At 50.2% G+C, this 19807-nt stretch overlaps 1 protein-coding gene across 3 annotated transcripts in view; it reads left to right on the top strand.

The window, feature by feature from the left end:
* Nucleotides 1-19807, top strand: part of KIAA1755 (KIAA1755 ortholog) — a 38370-nt gene that overhangs the window by 1917 nt on the left and 16646 nt on the right. For all 3 annotated transcript variants that reach the window (XM_045981802.1, XM_045981801.1, XM_045981800.1), the window contains exons 2-5: nt 9509-9706; nt 13732-15076; nt 15660-15848; nt 19315-19438. In XM_045981802.1, the coding sequence (XP_045837758.1) occupies nt 9509-9706; nt 13732-15076; nt 15660-15848; nt 19315-19438 (1856 nt within the window). The remainder of the gene's footprint in view (nt 1-9508; nt 9707-13731; nt 15077-15659; nt 15849-19314; nt 19439-19807) is intronic.

Below are 19807 nucleotides of genomic sequence, written 5' to 3'. Positions count from 1 at the left end.
GCAGCTCATGTCATGAACATCAGCCCTAAAAATAGACCTGCTGGGATCTTCACCCAGCAGATGGGGACCTGAGGCTCTAGGAGCTTCTGTGGCTGCCCAAGGTCACCCAGCTAGGAAGTGGGAGATAGGGCAGCCTGAATTCTGAATGTGCATTCAGCTGTCCAGGCCACCCCAGAACCACACCTGCACCAATCAGTGTTTGCTAAACCTTCCCTAGTTTTGGACTGAACTCGGGGATTACTTTTAGAATCCAGAAACTCCTTGCTGAACGCCAGACCCTCAGATTAAGAGGCCTCAGGGAACCCTGGGTAGTTCCCTGAAATGGCTGAGCAACTCTTTCCTAAATACGCATGATGGACAGACTTTTCTCCCACTTTTGTTACCTCCCCACCTCTCTGACCTCACCTCTGTACTTCAGCCACTCTGACCTTGGTTCAGAATCTCCTATCTTTCATGTTCCTTCCTGCCACAGGGCCTTTGCATATGCTGTTCCGGCTTGGGTGGCACCCCTTCACTGAAGAATTCCTATCCATCCTATCAATATCCACCCAAGTATCACATCCTCAGGAAAGCCTTTCCCAATTTCCCTGACTCCCACTCTAGCATGCTATGTATCTTTCCTTCACGGCCCTACCACAGTGGTTCTTTGCCTGGGATGATTTGATTAAAGACTGTGTATGCCCTGGCACAGCCCAGTGCCAGAGCGTCCTATGACAAAGGCGCTCTGGGCTTATCTGGTTTCACATTCCCGACCTTTTAGTTCTAGCATAACAATTTGTGCACATTCACTTGCTGGATAAGATATTATGAAGAAAGAACAAAATCAAAATTACTATTTGCTTAATATTTTTCTTTTAATCAGCTTACCTTATACACTTAAAGGTATATTTAAGACATTTTATATCATGACCATGAAAAAAATCAGTATCCGCGGTCATAAACACAAAATAACTGTAAAAATGTCTACAATGAGGGCAAGTTTGTGTTGGTAAATTCTGGCTCAATGAGATTGGCTCTGGATGATTTAAGCAGGAAGACTGCTTTCTTTTCATTAAAAGCAGTGATCACTGTGTGTCTGAGAGGTGTTTTAAGATATCCTGGCACTGAACTGAGACTTTCTCTTTGGTGTTCTCAGGAGGACTAAACAAGAGTTGGGATAACTTTCTGTGATTTCACATCAAGTTCATGGCCTCCCCAACTCATCTCGTGAGTCCCCTGCCAGCCTCTCCCACACTTTAAGAAAAGCTAGTTGAATCCAGTTTATTCAACACTGCCAAAGTACCTGCTTCTCCAAGGCACCTGCTATGTGCCCGGCTCTGTGTAAGGACCTGAGTGTGAGAAGAGTAAGCTCTGGTCCCTGTCCTGGGGACTTCTAGTGCAAAGTTGCTGAGACTTCCAGGCTGAAGACTTCCAGACTTCCCGGGCGCTGGGAGTTCCTCTCTTTGCCTGGAAGTATATGTGTCATGAAAAGCAAAGAGATGCAGGTTGAGTGGGGCTCTGAAGGGTGGGAAGGAGCTCACCCAGCCCAGGGAGGGGCACAGTGTGAGCTTAGGCAGTGCTTCTCCAAGTGGGGCACCTGTCATGAGTCCAGGGTGGGGAGACTTTAGATGAATTTTTTTTTCTTTTTAGATTTTATTTATTTGACAGAGATCACAAGTAGACAGAGAGGCAGGCAGAGAGAAAGGAGGAGTGGGAGAGGGAGAAGCAGTCTCCCCGCTGAGCAGAGAGCCCGATGCAGGGCTCAATCCCAGGACCCTGAGATCATGATGACCTGAGCCGAAGGCAGAGACTTTAACCCACTGAGCCACCCAGGTGCCCCTAGATGAACATTTTTATTTACAGAAGTTCATCTTTGTGAGTGGGCGGAAGTGGTTTAGGCAACACAAACACAGGATGATAAATAAAAATTAATGAATTTAAGTTGGAAATGAATTGACAAGAAGATGAATGTGAAGTAAATACTAATTGATATAAAGCAAAATAAATTAAGGTGTATAAACAGCAAGAAAAACTCTGCGTATGGCACATGGGTGATTGGGAAGCCCTGGGCTAGAGCATCAAGTGTGTTAGAAGAAGCAGAAAAGTACGCTGCTGTGGACTGATGGCCACTAGTGGTGGGCTGAGTTGCTAAGGCAGTGGGGAAAAGGTTGTTGAGCAGCGGAGGGTCACAATCACATCTGTGTGCTAGAAGGCTATCGTAGGGGCATCTGGGTGGCTCAGTCATTAAGCGTCTGCCTTCAGCTCAGGTTGTGATCCCAGGGTCCCGGGATCAAGCCCCACATCAGGCTCCCTGCTCAGCGGGGAGACTGCTTCTCCCTCTCCCACTTGTGTTCCCTCTCTCGCTGTCTTTCTCTCTGTCAAATAAATAAATAGTCTTAAAAAAAAAAAAGGCCATTGTAATGGCCAAAGGAGAGCCCAGCCTGGGGAAGGGACAGAAGACCTCTACCCAGCTCTACCACTTACTGAGGGTAAAGCCTTGGGCTCAGTGTCTTAACCCGTAAAATGGGAATAAAAATGCCAATTCCATAGAATTGTTGGGAAGATGAAATAAAATAATGTTAATAAAATAATAAAAAGTGCTTAGGATAAAGCCTGCTACAGAAGCTTGCTCAGTAAGAAGCTCTAGTTATAATTGGTATTATTATCATTATGTATTTTGGGTGGGTGATGGTGAGTCCCAGGGCAAGGGCAAAAGGGATAGGGAGAGAAAAGAACAAACACAAAACTTAGCCCTGGACAGGTGAAGTGACTTGCTCAAGGTTACACCAATGAGCCGTGACAGAGCTGGTCTCGAATGTGGGTCTTCTAACACCCACTGGTTTTTCAGTTCACTGCATCTGGGCTGTTTTTCCAGTTTCTGAAAGGTTGTTCTTCTACTTTTATTTATTTATTTTTAAATAAGGAGTCAATTCTCACTCATGCCTCCACCCACACAAAAATAAAAAGGATTTAAAGCAGGAGAAGTTTTAGTTGGACACGAGCAACAACTTCCTGGCAGCCAGGGCCACCGAATACTGCTTTTAGAATCTCCAGCCTGGAGAAGTTCAAGAGGAAGGTCCCAGGTAGCTGAACCTGGTGGCCACAAGCTGATTTCTACTGGGCTGTATCTGGCTCACAGATGTGTTTGGTGTGGCTAACCTTTAGAACACTGGGAAACTTTACTAAAATGTCAGCAGACCCAGCAATGCTGGGTGAAGGCAACACTGGGTTGGAGCCGATGAGATGGGATGTGTGCCCCAGGCCCCACTACTCCCTATTGCTTCCCCCACACTGAGGCTGATTATTAGGGGCCACTCACCATGGGGCCAGAGAGGTTATTTTCTCGCACTTGGCTACTTCTGTCTTCCATGTCACCTTTCATTCCCTTGTGGGCATTTGTGCCTATGGCTGGTGGTTTGGATTCTTCCTGGGCTGAGTAGAGAGATGGATGAGACAGATCTTTTTAAACTTTCCCATCAATTGAGGATTAACTGATCCCTTCCTGCACCTGATTATACCTTGAATTCTAGAGTGACCCTATTGGAAGCACCCTTAGAGATAGATAGATAAGCCCAATGCACCCATTTTACAGATGGGGAAATTGAGGCCCTGGTCACCCTGTGAGTCAAGGGTGAAATCTCACCTTCCCTAGGCATGCCATGGAGGAGAGCAGGGGATGACAGCAGCCCTGGGGCCCTGCCTACCTCAGTTCTTCACAGCCCTCTCTCTTCCCAAGCTAGGGAATGATGCTCAGTGATGCTCAAAGCTTTGTCTGGGGGAAGCAATGGACAAACCTGGGCCTTTAAGAAGAGTTTGGCACACCTCAGAAAGCCCAGCTAACAACATCTGGTGAGACCATTTAGAAAGGGAACAGGCCTTAAAACACACACACAATCACACTTTTATTTTCCCCCCTTGTTTATAAAAGCTACACAGGCTGGTTACAGAACGGTCGGAAAATCCTGCAAACTATGAAGAAAATGAAAACGGTGACTTACGAGGCCCCTACCCCCCACGGCGCTCGGAGGTGATGGCAGTTAACACTTTATTCCAAGGCCTCTTGGCTTACGCACCTTTTTACGCCACGGAGATCACATTGTCTGGGAATTTTTTCTTTTAGAAACTTCCAATAATCAGAATCTGCGGTGAGGGAGTTGCCTGGCAGGGAGCCTCTTTCCGGGGGGGTGGAAATCTTGTATGTTGATCTGGCCAGTGCTCACGGGGAAAGGCACATAGGTAAAAATGACATCAAACTTGTGTGTTAGTAAAAAAAAATGGAGGCTCAGTGCAAAGTGTTGACACAGAAGTGTAGGAACCTCTTCCCGCCCTCCTGTGCCCAGAGGGAACCGCTGGGGTCAGACACTTTTCTGCCAGCCCCATAGCAGTTTCCTTGGGTCTATCCAGAAGGCCCCTGAGCACATTCAGGCACCAGCCCGGCAGCGGGGTCTGTAGGCCCCCTTGGGGGCTCCTTCTCTGCTGCTGGGGAGGGGCTGGAGGGCTGCAGACCGGCTCTGGCTTCTCCCTTTTCAGCTTCTCGCTGTTTCCTGGCGAGGAACAGTTAAAGGCCCAGCCTGGCGGCGCTCACTGGGGAGGAATGGAAACACATCGATTAAGTTTCACGGAAATCATTTTGAGGGGCCCGTGTCTGGCCAGCAGTATTTGGGTTCCTGAGGGCCCAGGCTGGGTTGCCTGATTGGTTTTGAGTGGAGAGGGGCCAGTTTTCCTTCCTACGGGCTCCACACTGTGTGCTTACCCCCATATTTGGACAGCTTATGAACCCCTGGGGTTCAGGCCCATAGCAGGTAATGCTCTGGCCAAGAGCTTGGAGTCCCATTAACTTGGAACATTCTTGTTTTTTTAGTGGCCGCCCCTTAAATTGTTAGAGTGTGCAGCCAGTGAGCCCATTTGTGAAAGCCAAAGGCATCCCATCTGTGAGCTTTAGTCTGCGAGAAGTAAACAGCTTGAAACACTGCAGGACAGGCGGCTGGGAAGGCCACCCTGAAGGCTGGTGGCTGCTGCTGGCCCCACGGTGGGCAAGGAGGCACCAGGGGGGCAGGGGAAGAGGGCGGGCCTGACTGCCAAGACAGGGTTGGACCGTGGCTCTGTCTTCCCCCTCCTCTCTGTGATCCTGGACAAGATCCGCTTCCTCTCCTTTATCTGCTGAGCAGGACGTTCCTTCTCCGCCCCAGGACCTTTGTGTGGCTAAGGAAGAGAATGTGAGTGAGCACAGGGCCTCGTGCACAGCAGGTGCCTGGAAGTTGTTGTTATTCTTCGGGTGACAGCAGTGGGTTCAGGAAAGTGTCAGGAGGGGGACATGGCTTCACACAGAGGCTGGGACTCTAGCTTCATCTGACAGGAGGAATAAAGAAAAAAAAAGATGATTAAAAAAAAAAGGCAACAGCACCTTTTTTCTTTTCTCAGGACCCCTGCATCCATCATCTCCCTGCATTTGCAGAAGAATCATCTGAGCAAGATAGGATAGGCTCTAGAATCCCCGTTTACAGATGGGGAAACTGAGGCACATCAAGGCAGAGATGGTTGAGCTCACTGTTGCCCCGAGGTTGACATGCAGACCACAGTCGGGACACAGGCTGTGGAGTCCACTCACAGAGTGGAGCTAAATAACACGCGTCATGTGCTGGGAGTCTCAGGCCCTTTGATTTCCCTCTGATATTCTGAGGACCCCCAGAGAAAACCCCCCTCTCACGATAAGATGTCTTCACTACCTTTCTAATGCGTGGCATTAGCTTGCTTTGAAAGAACGAAAGAGAAACTCGATGAGCTTTCAGGAAGTGGCCAGATGTCCTAGAACCTAATTTAGAAAATGTATTTGTTCTTATTGCTTCCTTTTTCTTAAAAAAAAAAAAAGTTTATTTTTATAGAACTAGAACAGTGAAAATGAAATATATTTAGTATAATAAGTGTGTATTTATTATATAGTTAAATATTATATTATTTATGGTAATATATACTAATGTAAGGTCTACCCTCTGGCTATAATAATAAATACGATAGATATAAATATATTTATATGAATAAAATAATACAAAAACCACCCAATGTATCCACGGTTTATTTTTGAAGTTCCATTCCATTTATGCCAGCTGATGCCAATTTTCCCCATAAAACAATGACATAATGATAACTATAGTAATGGCCACAAGCATATAGCAGTGATGGGTCTTGCTGAATGAGCACTTACTAAGAGCTAGTCTTGTGCAGAGACCAGAGACCCTCCTTGTCTTATGTCATTCGATCTCACTCAACCATTTAAGGCACATACAATTATGAGCCCCAGTTTTCCCTAGTAAGGAAACTGAGGCAGAGAGAGCTAAGCTAAGCAATTTGCCAAGTCGCCTAAGCAGAAAGTGGCAAGAGCAGGGATTTGAACTTGGGCAGTCTGGCTGCCTTCTCCTAACCCATATGGGTGTATAAAGTCCCTGTTTGAAATACAATTATCGAAGTATTTTTGATGAGTGCCTTGGGGGGAAAAAAAAACGGTCAGCGCTAATAGTACAAATGGAACTTGGATATGCTAAAATTCATGAAGATGCGAGTAAATGATTAAATTTCCAAAATGAAACAAACCTAGCCCAGTTCAATGTGCACACAAGAAAAAGCCCAGAGAGGGAAGGCACCTGCTCGAGGTGGCACAGTGGCGTGGAACCTGGGAAAGGAGAGGCTGGGTGGAGTGGGGAGGGCATGGGGCAAGGGAGGAGTGTTGGCTTCTTAGTGTGTCCACATGTTCGCAGATGTCAGCCGGGGTCCTCTAACTCGGGGTCTCCCTTCCCATGGCTGTCCTCAGGATTGCATGGGTGAGGGGTAACTCTAGGGGTTTGGCCTTGCTTTAGAGGGGAAGAGCATTAGAAGAAGTGGTCAAGCCAGATGAGGCTTTTCCTGTCCTGCCAACTTGAAGACACACCTCCCCCAACCCCGACCTTGCCTGGCACCTCAATGGGAAAATAGTCCTTCTGGCCATGTTCACTTTTGACGTCAAGAACCTGCGATAGGTCACCCCCACTGCATTGACGCTGTGTCAGTGGTGAGACCCTCCTTCTTTCAGAATGGGGGCTGTAGACATATATTCATTCCTCCCACAAATAGTGATGGAGACCCTACCCTGTGCTCAGTGCTGTGTGGGTGCGGGGCCAGAGTGGCGACCCTGACATTGGCCCAATGACCATGGGCTAGCGGCCCCTGTGCTATAGCCCCCTGGCCCTGGCCTCTTGCTGGGATGGAGAAGTGCCATATTCCTCCTCCTCCAGTCCCGGGTTTTATTTCCCTGTCTGAAGGGACCTCATTTGTAAAAATGATTTTTCTGCCCCAAATAAGCTGTCTTTATGCTGGATTCTAGTTTATTCTCATCTTGCTTTACATCTCTCAGTGACAGATGGCCCTGGAGCTTGTGAGCAGTCTGGGCCAACCAGAATGGCTTCCATCAGGCATTTTAAAGAGTTGAAAATCATAACCCATGGGTTCTATTACTATACCGGACTGGAAACCTCTGGTCTTATCCAAATGGTTTTACAGATGGAAAAACCTGTGGTTCAGAGAGGGACATTTTGTTTGTCCTTCCACGGCCTTTACTGAGTACCTATTTTGGCCCAGGCCCTGGGCCAGGAACAGGAGACCCTTGGAAGAGGAGTCGTCAATGCCCCCCTCGCTGTGACAGTTTCAGGCACTGTTAAAACAAATGGTCCCAGATTTCATAGCTTAAAGCAGCATACAGTTCTATAGATCCTATAGTTCGGAAGTCCAACATGGATCTCACTGGGCTCAAATCAAGGTGTTGGCAGGCTGCACTCTTTTCAGGAGACTCTAGAGGAGATCCTGCTTGCCTTTTCCAGCAGCTAGGAGCAGCCCGCGTTCCTGGGCTCTTCCGCCATTTTCACAGTTAGCAACATGGCGTCTCTTGGATCCTTCTTCCCATGTCCCATTTCTCCCCAACTTTCACTTCTTCTGCACCCTCTCGCCCTTTAGAGACCCCATGGGATTGCATGGGACCCACTGGCTAATCCAGGATATACTCTCCCTATCTTTAGGAGGGCTGATTTGTCATGCTTATTCCATCTTTGCCTTATGGGGAAACAGACTGACAGGTAACAGAGCTTAGGACATGACCATCTTTGGGGCCGCTATTCTGCTTACCAGCCCTGTCCTCTGGAAGCCCAGAGTCTTGGAGGGAGATGGCAATCAGTATGGGAACCTCTATGATAGGGGTGCCACAGAAGCCCAGGAAAGGGGACGCCTGGCCCAGGGGGTGTGGGGGAGGGAAATCTGGGGGAATCTCATGGGAGAGATGAGGGGTGACCTGACTCTTGAAGAATGGGAAGCACTCGGCCTGGTAAAGAGGGAGTGGAATTGGAAGGCATGCCAGGAGGAAGGGACAGCGTGTGCAGAGGCTTGGAGATAAGCAAGAGAATGCATGCAGTGCTGTGGCGGAAGCACGAGAGAGACAGACGGGCTGTGGGGCGAGGCCAATGCCAAGATCACAGGGAACCTGAATGCCTGGAGGCTGATGCTTTCCTGAAGGCAGTGTGGACACTTCCACGGTCAGGTTCGTGTTTGGAAAGACCACTGCGGGTTCCTGGTCCAGAATGGCTGGAAGTGAGGCAGTCTAAAGGTTGGATGGCAATGAGGAAGGGATTCCGTGGAAGAGACAGAGGTCAGGGTCAGGACAGGGATTGGGGAGCAGAGCCGAGTTGGTGGGTGGGCTGTTGGAGGTGAGAAGAGCCGAGGGTTGTGTGTGAACGGAGGAGGCAAGAGGAAGGGCAGGAGGATGGGCAGATTTCTGGCCTAGGAGTCTGACTGGACTGTGGGGCCATCACTGATGTAGGGACATGGGGGAGGGGTGGGTTTAGGGACGTACTGAGTTGGGTTTGACGCATTGATGTTCTGTGCCTGGTGGACATCTAAGGGAAGCACCCAGAAGGCAACTCATCATGTGAGTCTGGATCTGTGAGCTCATGTGTCAAGTATATTAATTTGTATCAATCAGGTATTACTGTGTAACAAACCACCCCAAAATTTGGTGTTAAAAAAAACAACAGCAATTACTTATTATCATTCATGCACCTGCGTTTTGATGCACCTGCCCGTTGCCCGCAGGTTGGTCTTCACTGATGGCTCAGCTTCAACCTGCAGGTGTGCAGGTCTGCCAGATGGTGGGTTTGGAGGTTGCTGACCTCCCTGTTCCCTCTGGCCCTGACCTAGAATGCCCTCCACCATTCCTCCCCTCCACCTTGGGCCAGTGGATGGCACTGAGCAAAGACCGCAGGAGGGGAGGGAATGAGGATGTCTTGAGGAAGAGTTTTCCAGACAGAGGGAGCTGCCAGTGCAAAGGTCCTGAGGAACAGGAAAGAAGGCCAGTATGGCTGGAGGGGATGAATGAGGGGTAAGGGTAGCAGAGAAGGTCAGTGAGTTGGCTGCAGCCTTAGTCATATGGAGCCTGGAGGGTCATGGGAAGTGGTCACTACCCTAATTATTACTGCTATGATCGCTTTTCATATTCTCCTCCTATCCCCCACAGGACCCCCCATCTCTGGACGCAGCCATCCAGCATGCCCTGGCAGGCCTCTATCCCCCTTTTGAGGCCACGGCGCCCACCATCCTGGGGCAGGTGTTCCGTCTGCTGGATTCTGACTTCCAAGGGGATGGGCTGAACTTCCTTCTGGATTTCCTAATTCCTGCCAAGCGCCTATGTGAGCAAGTGCGAGAAGCAGCCTGTGTAAGTTTGGGAGGGAGGGTGGGGCCAGGGGACAAGCTCTCCCAGAACAAGAGGGCTGGAGGTGAGCAGGGAAGGAAGTGGGCTGGTGCGTGTCTTGTCTCAGAGCAAGAATTGAGGATGTGGGATGGTTCTCCAGGTACCACTGCTTGCCCAAAGGGAGATGTCTCCACCCTCCCCCTGCCCCTCTAGTGGAGCAGGAAGCTCGCTTGGCTCTTGGCTCTTTGATTATCTAGGAGTCAATCGCATTTATCCTTTCACTAGTGGGGAGTAAATCCTGGATAAAAGGTGTCACATGGGGTGACCCTTGGGAGCCTGCCTTGGAGCTGGCATTGTGGGCATCACCAAGCTGCCTTGGCTGAAGTGGGTCAGCTTCAGTGGAAATAGCAGAGAATGTTCCAGTTATTTCCTGGAGACTTTGAGGCCTCAGGACTCACTTTTGTCCCAGGAGACCTCTTTGAACCCAGATCTCAGGGAGGCCTCTTTAAGGTAAAGTGGAAAGAAAAGTGTTTTAGGTAGGTCTCCTTGGCTGCAAATGACAGATCTTTACTCAAGGTGATCTGGCCTCAGCCCTGAGTTGATACACCAATCAAATCCCTTTCTGTCTCTTGTCTCTGCTTCTCCTTGTTTGCCAACATCAATCTTACAGGCTAGATGTCCCCCCAAGACTGGGATCAACTCCCGTCCTGGAGAGGAGAAAGAACTCTTCCCCATCAACTGCAGACAGAAAAGATGCCAGAAAAGATCCTGATTGGTCAGGCTTGGATTGGATGTCCATCTGTGGACCAATTGCTGCAGCCAGAGAAATGGGATAGCGGGGTTGGCCGGGCTTGTGTCATACGCCTACACCTCTGGTCAGAGGTGGTGACTGTTCTAAGGGTGGGGACAGGCCTTTGGAAACCAAACCCTCAGATGCCCATTGCAGGAACTTGCCCACACCCTTCACGGAGTTGCCAAATGTGCCCGCCCCCGCTGCCCCAGCCTCAAGCATCGCTAAGAGGTTCGAAGCTCCCGTTGGCTCATGTGCCTTGGAGACCTGATACATCAGGAGCAAAAAATAAGAGTGAGGACCATGCGCATCATTTCAGGGGTAGCAAGAAATTGAATATTGAATACCCATTTCAGGGGTAGCAAGAAACTGAATATGGCAGCTAAAAGCTCAGGTTTGGGAACCAGAACTAGAGATGGTTGAAACTGGAAGGAGACTGTGATCCTTCGTTTCACTTGCTCCGTGTGGCTTCTGGAAAGCAGAAACTGTGGCATACACAGTCATTGTTATTGCAGAACAAGGAAGATTCTCACCAAGCACCTGCTGCCAGCTCCCACTTACTTTGGCATATCCTGCCCCTCCCAACTCTTTCCCCATGACAAGCTCTACAACTCCCCGCTTCCCTTTTTTGGCTGTTAAATCTGTATTTGCATGGTCTCCTTCCCCATGTCTTCCAGGAACAAGGGTCACAACGTTTCAATTTCCCTATTTTTAATCATAGGAGATGTTAATTATAATTATAGGTGAATTCATGTCACTTCTGAGCCCAGGGTGGGATTAATAGTATGGCGACAAGAGTCAGGTGCCCCAGGCTCAAAGCCAGGCTCCATCACAGCGGAACTGGGCGATCACCCTCGGGGCTTCAGTTCCCCTCATGGGAAAGCAGGAATGTGGATAACACGGTACCCACGTCCCAGAGAGGACACACACAGCCTGGCACAGAGCCTGGTATGCAGCAGTGCTCAGTAGCCATTGGCTGTCACTTTCCCACTTTTTTCTTTCTCCCCTGAAAATAGGAATGTGCCAGCCCCAAAGTTGGCCTTGATAAAGGCCAGCACCCGGAGGCAGCCAGCGCCCTCAGATGAAGTCCAGTGGGGACCAGGGACAGACACAGATGCCTCCAAATGTGAAAGCCGAGGCACGAGTCCTGTTTATGCTGCCCTCAGCTGTGTGGCCATGAGCCAGTTCTTTCATCCCCTTGAGCCTCAGTTGTCCTCATCTGTAAAGTGGGGATAAAGGTGCCTAAACTCCCTGCCCCACCGAGTGGCTGTGAGGTTCAAATACATTGATCATAACCATCATCTCTGTGGTGTGTTGTGTTTGCACAATACTGCTGGGCGGTTCTGTTTCATTCAATGGGGAGGCGAGGGAAAGCAGGTTGTAAACAGCAGAACGCTCCGTGAAAGTAGTAGAGGAACTCGCGGACTGGAGGGGTTTGTGGATAGGAAGGTTCCCTGCGGCAGCCAAATCTACATCGTCCCTGACGGGGACTGGTTTACCCACCCGGGGTACAAGGGCAGTCAGTTCTTGCCCCAATTAATGAACCTGAAAGCACCTGCTTCATTAAGGGGAACTTCAGTGTCATTCTCTGGAGCTTCCCCACATACACATCCAAATTATGGAAGATTATCTAGGTTTTACTCAAGCCACAGGGCTCTTTTCCAAAAGCCAGGTAGAGAGAGAGAGAGAAAGAGAGAGAGAGAGAGAGAAAGAGAGAGATACCTGTCAGTCCCATCGGTAGGTGGGTAGTGTTGCTTCTGTTGTTGCCACATTGTGTCGCTGTGGGAGTGGGTCCTGCACAGCCCGGTCTTGATCATCAAGAACGATCAGGTCTGGGGTGTCTGGGTGGCTCAGTGGGTTAAGCCTCTGCCTTTGGCTCAGGACAAGATCTCAGGGTCCTGGGATTGAGCCCCGCATCGGGTTGTCTGCTCAGCGGGGAGCCTGCTTCCCCCCTCTCTCTCTGCCTGCCTCTCTGCCTACTTGTGATCTCTCTCTCTCTGTCAAATAAATAAATAAAAAATCTTCAAGAGAGGTCAGGTCCAACCGGCTCCAGGATGCCTTTCTGTGTCCCACCTATATGGTGGAGAATTGCTGGAGCCTCCTGTTTAAAAAAAAAAAAAAAAAAAATTTTTTAAGTTTTTCCTCACCTGCCATGTCATTACTAAGTAAAGAAAAATAAATAAATAATTAAATCATAAACCAATAAATAATAAACATCCAAGTCCAGAATAGTGGAATGATTTTGTTTGTTTGCTTGTTTGTTTCAAGATCATCCAACAAGGTAGTGGTGGGATCAGGTTTCCTGGCTTTTCACCCAGGATTGTTTCGACTTCACTCTGTAATCTCTCTGCCTTAAAAATTAGAGAATGGGGGCACCTGGGTGGCTCAGTGGGTTAAGCCGCTGCCTTCGGCTCAGGTCATGATCTCAGGGTCCTGGGATCAAGTCCCACATTGGGCTCTCTGCTCAGTGGAGAGCCTGCTTCCCTCTCTCTCTCTGCCTGCCTCTCTGCTACTTGTGATCTCTCTCTGTCAAATAAACAAATAAAATCTTTAAAAAAAAAAATTAGAGAATGGCGTAAATGCCGTAACTGACTCATTTTCTAATGGAAAATCCCCACGATTTTTCAAAGGCAAATGTCAAAGGGAGAGGAAATTAACATTTATTGAACGCCCACTTAGTGTACGCCAGGCGTTGTGCTGTGGGAGGTTTTATTTACATGTGTATAAGATCTCACTTAATCCTCATGCCAGCCCAGTCATATGATACATACGGTCATTCCTGTTTGCAGACAGGAAAATTGAGGCTTGAAGCGGTTATGTAATCTGCACAAGTTAGCGATTCACACCTTGGAACCCGTGTCTCTCTGGCTCTCCAATGAAGGGCTCAGACTTAATTTGGATTGAGAGGAGTCTGGGGTGGATGGGGAGAAGGGACCGTGACCCGAGCAAAACGATCCACATGGGAAAGGCACCTGCAAAGTAGCACCTGCCACTTAGAGCTTTTCTCCCTTGGGCCAGAAGGTTAGCAAGCATTTTTAAGGTCAGGGTCAGGACGAGGGTGGGACGAGGGTGGGGCAGGAGAGGCATTTGCTCTAGGGGTTGTGTGATTTGCAAGACTCTGAGATGGGGCCCCAAGAGTCGTTTCGTAGGCACCTCTCTTGCCTCCCTGCTCCCATCCCCGACCTGCCCCAGATTCCATCAGCCCCATGGGCAGGGTTTTCCGGGCCAGGATTCTCTGACATCACCCTTCTGTCCACAGGCCCCGTACTCGCATTGCCTCTTCCTGCATGAGGGCTGGCCTCTGTGCCTGGGGGGTGAGGTCGTGGTACACCTGGCCCCCCTCAACCCTCTCTTGCTACGCCAAGGGGACTTCTACCTCCAAGTCGAGCCCCAGGAGGAGCAGTCCGTCTGCATCACGATCAAATGCCTCTCCTTGGACCTTCGCACGGTGGACACAAAGCCTGTTCCCGTGTCATCTTACCCTATACTTTTCACCCAGACGGGCCTGGAGGCCATCAACAGTGACTTTGAGGGAAGCCCCCTTCACAACTGTCTGGTCGCTTCAGAAGATGGAATTGTCTCTGTGCCCTGGACCAAGATAACCAGCCCGGAGTTTGTGGATGACAGGCCCCAAGCAGTGAATGCCCTTTCCCTGGCCTGGGGGTCTCTTCAGTTAGAAGCCCTCGATTTGAGATGCCCTCCAGAGCTGCCCCAGCCCAAGTCCCCAGGCTTCCAGGAGCTGCATGCCCGGAGCTTGGCCAAGGGCAAGGGCAGGACTTATGGAAACAAGTACCCAGGACTCATCAAAGTGGAGCCAGCCAGGCCTGGGGAGATGGCCTTTAGGATGGACCATGTGGCCAGCCAGGACTTGGAGGGAGACTATGTGGTCCTTCTGGAGAGCAGAGGAGGGTCTCCTAGTAGGGAAGTGGAGACGTCCCATGGGTGTTCTTTGGGGGCATTGGAGGAATTATCCAGAACTAAGGAAATCCCTTTCTCTCAAAGAACACCACCTCTCTCAGGCACCAGTGGGGGACCCTCCTTGAAAAAATGGGCTTGTGAGAAGGCAGCAAGCTCAGAAGAGGAGCCCTGCATTTTGGACTTGAGGAGAAAGGTCAACCATAAAGCTGACTCACACACCCATAACTCAGAACAGCAGCCCCAGGAGCCCTACCTTAACGTCCTTGAGAAGACATTGCCCTGTGCCTCTGGCCTCGAGGCAGGTGGTTCAGAAGACCCAGCTTCCTCCAAGATGCAAGGACATCTGGCAAACCCAGAAAATATGGTCCAGCCCAGGCCCGACCCAAAACAAGAGTCCTCCCTGCACCTGTGCCCAGCTTCCCCTCCTGCTACTCCAGTCCCTGAAACCAAGATGGAAGAGAGGGCCAAACTGAGCCATGGGAGACTTTCCAAACCTGGGCCTGGCCCCAGTCAGAACACCTCCTCCTCCAGGTCCCCCACTCCTGGACTCAGATTCTCCTTCTTGAAAGGGCAAAGGCAAGCCCCAGGGCCCCCAGAGAAAGCCTCACTCCAGCACGACAGGCCCTGGAAAGCCTTGTGTTCCCTCTACTCTCCCAAACCAAACCGAGCCAAGGGCTTAGGGAAAGGTAAGTTGCCCACTTGCTCGGCTGGACAGGGGACTATTCTCTGGACGTGACCAGGTGACGAGGAGGCTCAGGATGCCAGGGACAGAGACCAAATCCCCACCCCCGAACTGGCTCAGCCTCAGGGTGTTAGTGCACGGGGAGCACGTCAAGAGGCTTGAAGTCTCGGGGATCTGGAATGGCTATTCTGAGCCGTCCTGAGTCCACAGTCAGCTTGGCCCCACAGCGGCTTGCTGACCTTGGTCAAGGACTCCTTCTTGGTGCAGTGTCTCACTGCCTCACACAGTTGTTCTGAGGTTCAAAGACACACTAGAAGAAAGCAGCTTAGGGACTCCTGGCTGGCTCAATTAGAAGAGCGCGTGACTCTTGATCTCAGGGTTGTGAGTTTGAGCCCCACGTTGGGTGCGTAGATTACCAAATAAATAAATAAACTTAAAAAAAAAAGAGCCTAGCATAACACCTGCCACGTGGTAGCAGACCAGTAGCCATAAGCTGTTATTATCAGTCAGAAGATGTCAGAGAAGACATTTCCTCCAGGGAAACCAAGATTCTCCTTAATACCATTTTCTTTGTTGCTCTTCCCCAGCTGGGACAACTCAGACCAAAGCATCTGGCCCAGCTGCTGACTCAGGCCCACTGACGAGGGAAAAGCCTGGCTTTCCAGAAGGCCCTCCTGGAAGAGTCCCTGCTATGGATGAGGAGACCCCAGGGCCTGAGCCCAGGATGGGGGCTCTCAGTGTGGAGATGTTCCAGTCAAGAATAGCATGTCTGCCAGGTCCTCGGGGATCACAGGGCAGCTGGAGGTGGAGAGGAGGGTGGTGGGGTGGGGTGAGGGTGTGTTGGGGTGGGGAGTCTTTGAGCATCCTGGTATTGGTGGGTGTGGAGGAGACAGGGAAGGTTCTGGAGGCTTGTGTTCTGGACCAAGTGCCCCTGGGACTCAAGCTCTTCATATTTCCAATGAAGGAACTGGATTATTTGAAAACAATTTCTAGATATCCATCCATCCATCCATCCATCCATCCATCCATCCATCCATCCTACTTTTCAGTGAGGCAGCCAGCATAGGTGTCTTAGGTCTATTCCCTAGAAACAGGGCCTAAGACAGGGATCCTTGTGGAAGTGATTTGTTGAAGGTGGTTCTCAGGAGAAGAGGAGTGAGGAGAGCCGGACAGGGCAGGGGAGGAGCTGAGTGATGATGCGGCCTGACTCCATGAAGGTCTGGGACATGAATTACACCGCAGAGCTGGTTCCATTTTAAGGTGTAGGGGGTGATTGTGTGCTTGGGTCTGTTGGTCATCAACCCAGGCGTGTCCTGGGATGCAGGGGGAGCCTGTGATCCAGTTCAGTTGAGGGCAGTTCTCTAGAGAACGGGACATCTGTGAGCCAGTACAGCCAGCAGTCAACAGCCGCTGGGGGATGGGTATCTAGCCTGACAAAGGGATCCGAGTGGGGTGTTACCAGCATCCAGTAGAGAGGATGTTATCCCTTCTGTTGAATATTTATTCATCTTTGCAACAAACATTTCTTTAATACCTGCTGTGTACAGCCAGGCCCTGGGCTTAGCACTGAGGATTCAGCGGGGAACAAGACTGATGTGTGCTCTGCTCTCAAAAAGTCTATATTCTCAGGGTAGAGAAAATTCAACAGGTTATTACAATCCAGTGTAAACAAATTGCACTGTGGAGGAGTACGGGGGCTGTGGGAGGACCAATGAGTGCCCTGGCCCAGGTTTGGGCTCGAGGAGAGGTCAGGGAGGAAGGAGGAAGCAACAGAAAGCTCAGTCCTAGAGCGTGACTAGGTTTTACCCAGGTGAAGGGTGGGAACAGTGTTCCGGACAGAGGGAACAGAATGTGCAAATGTCCAGAAGCAAGAAAGACCTCAGGGTTTTTTGTGACCTACTGTCTTGAAAATCTATTTTACTTCATAGACCTGTTCCATTTTGTGCTGAGTGCTGGGATACAATGATTGGAGCCCTCAGTTTTGCAGGATTGAATAAAGGCCTACATTTGCTGTAGGAGGCTGCGGTGGGAGAAGGGCTTCTACAGAAGGCAGAGAGGAGATCTTCCTGGAGGAGGTGGCGTCTGAACTGGGAGAGCGTTTCACCAGACAGAAATGGGAGGGGAGAGAATCCCTGGCAGAAGAAACAGCATGAACAGAGGTGGGGAGATGGGAAAGGATCCGCCTAGGTTAGTCAATGGCAGATGACCCATTCTGGCTGGGCCATAGTTGGCAAGGGGTGACACAGTCCATTAGTTGTAGATGACCATCTGATCTTCACGTGGTCTTCTCTCTATGTGTCTGTGTCCACATTTCCTCTTTTCATAGGGACACAAGTCATATGGATTAGGGCCCACCCTAATGACCTCATGTTAACTGAATCATGTCTTTAAAGACCCTGTCTCTAAATACAGTTACATTCTGAGTTCCCAGGGGTTAGGACTTCAACATATGGAAGTGGGGGGCTGTAGGACGAACACAAGACAGCTGATAACCCAAAGTGAATGAAACGAGCCTGGAAGAGTGTGCAGCCTCTGGGGAGACTTAAGGGGCAAGTGGAGAAACTTGCACTTTTTCCTAGAGGCCATGGGGAGCCACGAGCTGTTTAGAGTAGGGGAGCAGCACCCCACAGAGCCTCTACTGAGCTCCAGTCATGGATCTACAGAGACAGGAGCTCATCTCTCCTGGTGGTCAAGGGCCAGATCAAGCATGACTCAAGCAGGTGAGGGACCTTGCTCTGTGCGAGACTGGGAAGCCACTTCCCCTAGCTGGGCCCCAATTTCCTTATCAAGAAAATAGGCCCAGGGACCATGATGCAGCATTGCCTGACCTGACGGCCCCAGTGGCTACAAGAGGATTTCAGAGGGACATGGACAGACATCTCCAACTTTGAGGGTTATATCATTTTCTCATGTTTAATCATTTCACGTTTTTTTACTTTCTCTTATAAAAAATACTAACATACCAAAAAAAAAAAAAAAGAGCAGAGACTGTAATGTAATGAACACCCACATACCCGTCATTCAGATTTAACTTAACATTTTGGCGTAAATGAAAGATCTCCATATCTTGTCCCTAAATACTTCAGTATGCCTCTCTCAGCTCTGAGGATATTTTCCCTAAGAACTGCAATACCATTAGCCCATCTAACAAAGCTAAATATAATTTCTAATACTACTCAACACCCAGTTCATATTCAAATTTCCCATATTGTCCCCAGTGAAATGCTTTTCCTTTTGAAATTTATAAATGAATGTCACGGGGAAAAGAAAAATCAAACTCATGATCTCAAGAGGATCTAAAGTTAGGCACACACAGACGGACATCTTTTTCAATTATGTCAAATTTGCAAATGTGCGTGAAGGAAAGACTGGTCTGCACCCCTGTGTAAGACAGCACTTATGAAGGCTGTTAAGCTTGTCTCTAAGACTTCCTGAGCCATAAAGGGTCTTACACACTTACACACTGTAGAAGGTAGTGCCCACGTGGAGTGGACAGTGGCCGTCGCAGGACGGTTCTGCGTGAGGTGACTCTGGAGGGCAGGGCTCCGAGCCCAGGGTGTGAAGCAGGCCCAGTTTCCAGAGGCCTGAGCCTCTTTCCTTCCTCTGTGCTCTCCCCTCACCACGGTGCAGCTGGGCTGCACTGACTCCCTGGGCTTCAAACTCTCAGCCCCTGTGGGGACAGTGGGCCACGCAGCCCTGATTCCTGGAACAGGAAACAGTCTGCGGAGAACCCATGGGTAAAAGTCTGCAAGAAGAAAGCGTGAGCTGGCGGCCCTGGGCGGGGGCCAGAAATCAGGACAGAGGCGATGTTCTGTGTAACAATGACTGTCACTGAGCCCGAGACTCTGTGTGTTTCTCAGGACCCTCTCATTTAGCCCTTGAAATGACCTAGTAAGCTCCACATTTTATTCTCCCCGTTTAACAGATGAGGAACCTGGCTCAGAGGCACACCGACTAGCCCAAGGACACACAGTGAGTCAGTGCCAGGCTGACACTTGAACCCATCCACGTGCCTCCAAAGTCTGAGCTGTGAGTCCCAGAGTGCCCTGTGCAGAAGGGAGTCCAGAACGAGGGAGTCCAGAGCGGAGGATGGAGTCAGGGACAGCTTTCTGAGGAAGTGGCTATTGAGCTGGGTCTTGAAGGCTGACTCAGAGTTCAGAGTTGCCGAGGGAGGAGAGAAAGGACATTCGAGGTGGAAGGACCTGGGGTTCTCACTGCTCTCCTGTGTCCTCCCTTCTCCAGGTGGTCGGGACAGGGCAGGGAGGCCCCTGCTTCTGGTGTCAACCACAGAGGGGGCCTGGGAGGCACCGTGGTGCACAACCTCAGAAGTCACCAAGCTGCTGTCCTACCTGTGCACTGTCCCCAGGTAAGGGGCTGGGCCAGCTGGCCACTATGTCCCCTTTTGACTTCTTCACCCAGAGTCCTGGGCTAGGCACTGAAGGGACAGACACCGTGCCCTTCCTCCCAGTCATCTGTTCCCAGAGCCAATCCCAAGTCAGATGCTAGGGGGAGGGGAGAGCAGAACAGACTTAGTCCCTGCCATCAGGGGGTTCCCAGATTCTGGGAGATGGATGGTGTGTAAGGAGCAGAGCATGGACAAGCAACTCTTAGGAGCATCAGTGTGGTGAAGAGAATGGGGGTGATGTAGATCGGTGGCGATTAGTGGGTGATCCAGGCTGACTTCTAAGACCTCCACTCCCCCACCTGTGTGACTTCAGGTTGGGCTGGCTGGAGA

The sequence above is a fragment of the Meles meles genome, chromosome 16 (genome assembly GCF_922984935.1).
Source record: "Meles meles chromosome 16, mMelMel3.1 paternal haplotype, whole genome shotgun sequence".
Taxonomy (NCBI): domain Eukaryota; kingdom Metazoa; phylum Chordata; class Mammalia; order Carnivora; family Mustelidae; genus Meles; species Meles meles.
Note: the sequence above shows the minus strand (reverse complement) of the source record. Positions and strands in the feature narration are given on the sequence as shown.